This window comes from Mus caroli, chromosome 17 (genome assembly GCF_900094665.2).
Source record: "Mus caroli chromosome 17, CAROLI_EIJ_v1.1, whole genome shotgun sequence".
In the NCBI taxonomy this organism is placed as follows: domain Eukaryota; kingdom Metazoa; phylum Chordata; class Mammalia; order Rodentia; family Muridae; genus Mus; species Mus caroli.
This window is the reverse complement of record NC_034586.1, coordinates 53,589,583-53,596,343: the sequence shown is the minus strand read 5'-3', so window position 1 is coordinate 53,596,343 and position 6,761 is coordinate 53,589,583. Positions and strand designations below refer to the sequence as shown.

The 6,761-nt window shown below is 50.4% G+C and overlaps 1 protein-coding gene across 1 annotated transcript in view; it reads right to left on the bottom strand.

Moving 5' to 3' along the window:
- Clpp (caseinolytic mitochondrial matrix peptidase proteolytic subunit) overlaps nt 1-4,906 on the bottom strand; it is a 5,888-nt gene extending 982 nt beyond the window's left edge. The window contains exons 1-5 of the mRNA XM_021186470.2: nt 4,423-4,906; nt 4,259-4,330; nt 3,554-3,650; nt 2,200-2,387; nt 1,662-1,767 (exon numbers count right to left, since the gene is read on the bottom strand). Of these exons, the coding sequence (XP_021042129.1) occupies nt 1,662-1,767; nt 2,200-2,387; nt 3,554-3,650; nt 4,259-4,330; nt 4,423-4,608 (649 nt within the window). The 5' untranslated portion in view covers nt 4,609-4,906. The remainder of the gene's footprint in view (nt 1-1,661; nt 1,768-2,199; nt 2,388-3,553; nt 3,651-4,258; nt 4,331-4,422) is intronic.
- Between the last annotated feature and the right edge of the window lie 1,855 nt (nt 4,907-6,761).

Sequence of the window (6,761 nt, the reverse complement as noted above, 5' to 3'; positions counted from 1 at the left end):
ACAATCCTTCCCGTGGGGCTGGGGACCCTCTCTGTAACTCAATCTCCAAAAAAAAAAAAAAAAAAAAAAAAAAAAAATAGGTTTTGTTTTTGTTTTTTTTTTTCCAGACAGGATCACATGCAGCCCGGGCTAGCCTCGAAGGGACTACCTTCAACTCCTGATTCTCCCGTCTGCGCTCGCTGGGATGAGAGGTCTGCAGTGCTTACGCCACAGCGATTTAATTTTTACTGACTACTGTAATACATCAGGTCCCAGGAACTACATGGTAGGAGAGAATCGCCTCCTGAACACTGTCCCCTGAACTCCACATGTCATGGCATTCACACACCAATAAGATGCAACTAGGAAAATGTCACGCAGTGCTACATGGTGGATCTTAGACTGAACATATGTGATGAGCAACAAGATATAACAAAGAATGGCATGTGGGACAGTAAGATGGCTTGGTGGGAAGAGGGGCTTGCCACCAAGTCTAATGACCTCAAGTTCAATCACCACTCCTTACAAGGTATCAACAGAGAACCGATGTTTACAAACTGTCCTCTGACTTCCACACATCACTATGGCAGGCACATGCTCCCCAAATCAACTATTTTAAAAATGAAATGTCGGAGCCGGGCGTGGTGGCGCACGCCTTTAATCCCAGCACTTGGGAGGCAGAGGCAGGCGGATTTCTGAGTTTGAGGCCAGCTGGTCTACAAAGTGAGCTCCAGGACAGCCAGGGCTACACAGAAAAACCCTCTCTCGAAAAACCATAAAGAAATGTCGGGCTGCAGAGATGGCTCAGAGGTTAAGAGCACTGGCAGCTTGCTCTTCCAGAGGTCCTGAGTTCAATTCCCAGCAACCACATGGTGGCTCACAACCATCTGTAATGGGATCTGATGCCCTCTTCTGGTGTGTCTGAGGACAGTGACAGTGGACTCACATAAATGAAAGAAGGGCTCCAGGGAAGTGGCCCTTGCTACCTTCTCTCCATCAAAACCACCTCTGTAGCACAGGCCAGCTGAGCCCGCTTCTGTGACTGAAACTGAAACCCAAACATTCTCTAGCCCAGTCTACAACTCATGATTCTCTACCTCTACCTCTCAGTGCTGGGATGACAGGTAGGTACCGACACACCCAGCTTGCAAAGCTGATCTAAAGGGCTGGAGAACTGGAGATTGTAACTGAAGGGAGTTCTGCCTAACATGCTAGGAACTTCTGTTTTGTGATTCTGGGGACATAGAACCTATGTTGGGCCAGGAATGTTTCCCTGGGGCTGGAGAGTTGACTCAGTGGTTAAGAGGACTTGTTTTGGCAGAGGACCCAGACATGATTCCTAGCACCCACACGCATATAATAAGAAAATAGATGAATCAGAAGGGTGAAAAAAGTATCCTTAAGGCACACCCCTAGTCCTCATGGGGGAATTTCAGACTGGGGCTCCACCCCTGACACGACGCCAGCCCCTCACTGGGAAAGGGCTCATTCTAGGCAGGAGCTCTGCCATAGCCACATACCCCCAAGCACAGAGCATTGGTGGGTCAGGGATTCTACTGACCATTGTCCATGGCCCAGAGTGACCATATTACAGTAATCTGGTTCTGAGTGTCAGGTGGGGGTGCCCTGCTTTAGGACAATGCTGATGCTCCAGTGTGTGCTGTGGGAGGCTGGGTGCTCACCGATCACCTGTAGGCTCTGCTTGGTGTGTTTGGCATAGATGTTGTACAGCTGCTTTTTCAGCTTCATGATCTCCTCTGCCTGGATGGCGATGTCTGTGGCTTGGCCCTGAGGAGCAGTAAGTAGAGGAAAAAGATGAAACTTCTCATGGGACACTAGTGAGGGAGCCACCGATCTAGTCCAGGCTGCCTTGAAACTGACAAGAGATCAGCCTGTCTCTGCCTCTGCTGCCTGAGTATTGGGATTAAAGGCATGTACCACCACACCTGGATCTATTTTTGTTTTTATTCTTTGTCTTGCTGGAAATGGAACCCAGGGCCTTGCAAGCGTTCTTACTCCTAAAGTACCTCCCCAGCCATGAAAACACTTATCTCAAAGCAGTGGTAGCAGGATCTCTGTAGGCTAGAGGCCAGCCTGGTCTACACAGTGAACTACAGCACAGCTGAGGCTAAAAGATGAGACCGTCTCCAACCAACGTAGACACGGAGTAGCACTCCCGTTCTAGTTCCCACTAGACGTCCCTGCAGAATGCGTACTCACCCTGGCTCCTCCAGAGGGCTGGTGGATCATGATTCTGGAATTGGGCAGTGAATGGCGCATGCCCGGGCTGCCAGCAGCGAGGAGCAGGGAGCCCATGCTGGCAGCCTGTCCAACACACCACGTGCAGATGGGGTTCAGGATGTACTGCATTGTGTCGTAGATGGCCAGGCCCGAAGTTACCACACCACCTGTAGGCAGTGGAGCAAGTAAGGGCCCAGGGGGGATCTTACCCCAGTACCCTTTCAGCAAGCCACAAGGGCAAATGTTGTTTGAGGGGTGGAATGGGGGACAGAAACAAGAGGGGTAATAAGGAGGGTCTTTCCTTCAGAGTTAGCTATGATCAGACATGTACATGTGACAACACACACAGAATTAAATAAAAGGAACCAAAGGGCTGTTAGCCACCTCTCAGCTGTGCATCAACATAGTAAAGTTAGCTACTTCCTGCTCTTCCAGGCACACAGGCCCAGGGCAAATCAGAGGGGAGCATTCTTTTTTTTTTTTTGAGACAGGGTTTCTCTGTGTAGCTCTGGCTGTCCTGGAACTCACTTTGTAGACCAGGCTGGCCTCGAACTCAGAAATTCACCTGCCTCTGCCTCCCAAGTGCTGGGATTAAAGGTGTGCGCCACCACCGCCTGGCAGAGGTAAGTATTCTTATTGTCCATGTGGAGCTTTGATGAGAAGACAGATGAGTGCCTAACTGACAGCCCGCCAAATGTCCAGTCATTGAAACTGCCCATCCTTGAGCAGCTGAGAAGTATTATCCGGTGACAGCGCTCTCCACCAAACCTAACAAACTCAACTCAATGCCCAGGACCCACAGGACAGGCAGGAGCCCACAGAGTTTCTCTGTGTAGCCCTGGCTAGCCTCAAACCCAGAAATCCGCCTGCCTTGTCCCAAGTGCTGGGATTAAAGGCGTGTGCCACTACCACTCGGCTTAATATTTTTTTTAAAAATGAACTATTTCTGCAGAGAATCTGGGCTACAGAGTGAAACTCTGTCTCAAAACAGGTTTTGTTTGTTTGTGATTTTTTTTCTTTTCTTCTTCTTCTTCTTTTTTTTTTCCGAGAAAGGGTTTCTTTCTTTCTACTTTTTTTTTTTTTTTTTGGTTTTTCAAGATAGGATTTCTTCTCTGTGTAGCCTTGGCTGTCCTGGAACTCACTCTGTAGACCAGGCTGGCCTCGAATTCAGAAATCCGCCTGCCTCTGCCTCCCAAGTGAAGGAATTAAATGTGTGCACTAACATACCCTGCTTTGAGCGATTTTAAATTTTAGATTCTGTAGGAGGCACAAGGCTGCACGTCTTCCCCAAAGGGGCTATCTCAGACCCCACAACCAGGCTGGCCTGGCTTACCTGGGCTGTTGATATACATATGAATGGGCTTCTTGTTGCTTTCAGACTGTAAGAACAACAGCTGGGCGATGACCAGACTGGCCACACTGTCGTCAATCTGCAGGTGGGGAGAACAGAGGTATCCTCGGGTTGAAGGTGGGATGGATAGAGGCTTAAGGAGTTGAGGCCCTGGGAACCAGGAATTTCCAGCACAGGAAGAGATGGCTCAGGAAGCCCCAGATAGTGGAAGACCCTAAACTGGGGACAGGGCTGGGATGGAGTGTTCTCCTAGCAGGCAAAAGGCCCTGTGTTTAAGCACTGCCTAAACCTGGTCTGGTTTAGGGACCTCATCCCTCCCTCAAATGTCCTGTCAGCTACATGGGGAGTTCAAGGCCAGCCTGGGACCCTGACTCAGAAGACTACAGGATAAAACGAAACAAAGAATAGCTGACAACAGCAGACTTTGGGAAGAATGCACATTTTACACTCCAACGTTTGGGAAGCTATGGCAGGACGATGGAAAGGTAGGGGCTAGCCTGTACTACAAAGCAAGAATTTTACTCAAGTTTTTTTTTTTTTTTTAAAGAATGTTTAAGGTCAGGGCCTAGGGTCTAGGAGGTCACCAAGGATGAGGGGCGAAGAGTGGGGCATATGACACAGAGCTTGACAAAGGAGAAATGTTGGAGAGACAGCAAGGGGTGCCCGGGAAGGACCGGGGTCGCTCACCGGGCCCATGACGCACACGATGCGTTCCCTCAACAGCCTCGAGTATATGTCATAAGCGCGCTCGCCTCGACCCTTCGTGGGAAAAGAAGAGGTGAAAGGTCAGCGTCCCTTGCACGCCGACAGACTACAAGCCTCCGCGCCATGTCCCCATCAGGTCCCCGTACCGTCTGCTCCACCACTATGGGGATGAGTGGGAAAGCTCGCGTCGCAGTTCCATGCAGGCTCCTCCGCAGGGGTGAGCAGCTCACAGCAGTCCATGGCGGGGAGAAACGCACGGCGAGGCGAGACAACAGAGCGCGACATCCGTCCACAGCCACCCGGGCCTCCCCCAGCAGCACTCTGGGCCACATGACGACGCGCACTCCGGCTTGGCTTCCGGAACTACAACACCCGGGGTGCTTTGCGGGAGTCACTGGCTCATCCACTTCCGAGAACAGAATAGGCGGAACTGAAGAAGGCCGGAATAAGTCTGTGGGTGGGGTCCTCGTTGGAGGTACGCGTTCGAATAAATAAGAAAAACCCGCGTATTGGTCCCATGAAAGTTCTCGGACGAGGTTGCGCTGTTCCCGGTGCCCACGCGGGAAGAAGCTCACGGAGATGCTCACCGAAGGGTGAGAAGAGGCTTAAGGGACACACCTGCCCGCCACCATCGTTCCCGCTGCAATCTGGCCCACGTGCTGGCCTGTAACCAATCGATCGTCCAGAACTACAATTCCCAGCTGCTTTGCGCCCCCTGACTCCCGTTAGGCTCGCTAGAGAAAGGGGGAAGAGAGCTGTCTCTGGGACTGGACTTAGACTAGGACTCGCCGGGGGATTTATTGAACAATGTAGCTTAGGGAGCTAGGAGAGGAGGCCTGGATCTTGCCACACCTGATATTCGTTTTCAGAAGGTGTCCAGCTTTCTAGAAACGTTCCTTTTTTGTCCAAGTAAAACTCGGACGGTAGGTAGACAGTGCCTACTGTCCAAGTGCATGGTCCTTTACCTTGAGAAATACTGTGCCCGCCATCTCGATCTGTCGCCGTAAGACCAAGATTCCAGGAGCTCCCCCCACCGCCATACCTGCCTCGCCTGTGCCAACATTGCAGCTGGAGGCCCTTGGAAGAGGTGAAACTGAGCCATTGAACCTGCGACAGTCAGGCAATCACCTCTTCATTCACCTTCTTTGTCTTCCTTGGAATTCTTTTTTTTTTTAATATATATATATTTAAAGATTTATTTATTATTATTCATAAGTACACTGTAGCTGTCTTCAGATGCACCAGAAGAGGTCGTCAGATCTCATTACGGGTGGTTGTAAGCCACCGTGTGGTTACTGGGATTTGAATTTAGGACCTTCGGAAGAGCAGTCAGTGCTCTTACCTGCTGAGCCATCTCACCAGCCCTCCTCACCAGCCCCCTTGGAACTCTTTTTAGCAGCCACACTTTCTCCTACATGTTACTCCCCCTCTGCCCGGTGCTAGGCTCCTTTTCAACACATCTGTATCGGGCTGAGACATCATGCTCTGCTACCACCTCAGGCATATTCTAGAACTTTCTTAATTGTCACCTGATGTAAGCATTACTTAAAGCGGTTGCCTTGTTCCCTGAGGAAGATACACTTGCGTAACTGGAGACTTGTACCTTTAAATTGCACAAAGGCCAGACATGACCATCAAAAGCCAGAGATGTTTCTCCCTAGAGCTCTCCAAACGACACAGGCTCTTGTCATTACTCTGGGTTGCTCACCATAATTAGATGACAAGACTCAGTTGCTGAAGACACCAGTCACTTTGGTGTCTTCCTGGGTCATGCAGAAACCAAACTGGAATTGACCTGGAGATTTCCTCCCAGCTGAATCAATTTCATAGTACCAGAAGGTGACATTCGGTCTGTTGGGGACTAAAGTCATCAGTGGTCTTATCCAGGGGTGGACCTCGAGTGCTGCAACTCCAGCTGGTGGCAAGATGTGGCTGCTGGTGCACTGGTGGCATGAGAGCTATGGTGGACTCAAGGCTGCTCTGCAGGAGGGGACCACGCTCAGTGCTATAACCTGACTAGAGCCCACACTCCAAGGTTACACAACAAGGAGAGAAACTTGCCTTCCGTTGCTCTGCCAAATGGTTGTGCTGTGAAACTGCCTTCTGAATATTTGTCCCCATAGATTGCTGCTCTGGGCCTTCATCAAGAGATGCTTCACTTTGTAGCAGGAAGCGGGAAATTCAGAGGCTCTCAAGTCCGAATGCAGAGGAAGAACTGGCTATGAGTGCTTGCCCTAAGAGGGGCAAGAGCTGTAAAAGGTTATCTAATGGATGTCACGTGGCCATCATCCTTGTGACCTCACAGCAGCTATGGCTGCCTGGACAAGATCAACCCAGCTAGATCAGCCAGTGTCCCAGCAGGCAGCAGTTCCTGGACTCCATGTGAAGAAGTATTAAAAAAGTATAGCAAAGTAAAAACAAAATTCGAGGCTTTTGGGCCCAGGCTTGGGAGTGTAGCCTTTGTGGCTTAGTGCTCCAGGTACTG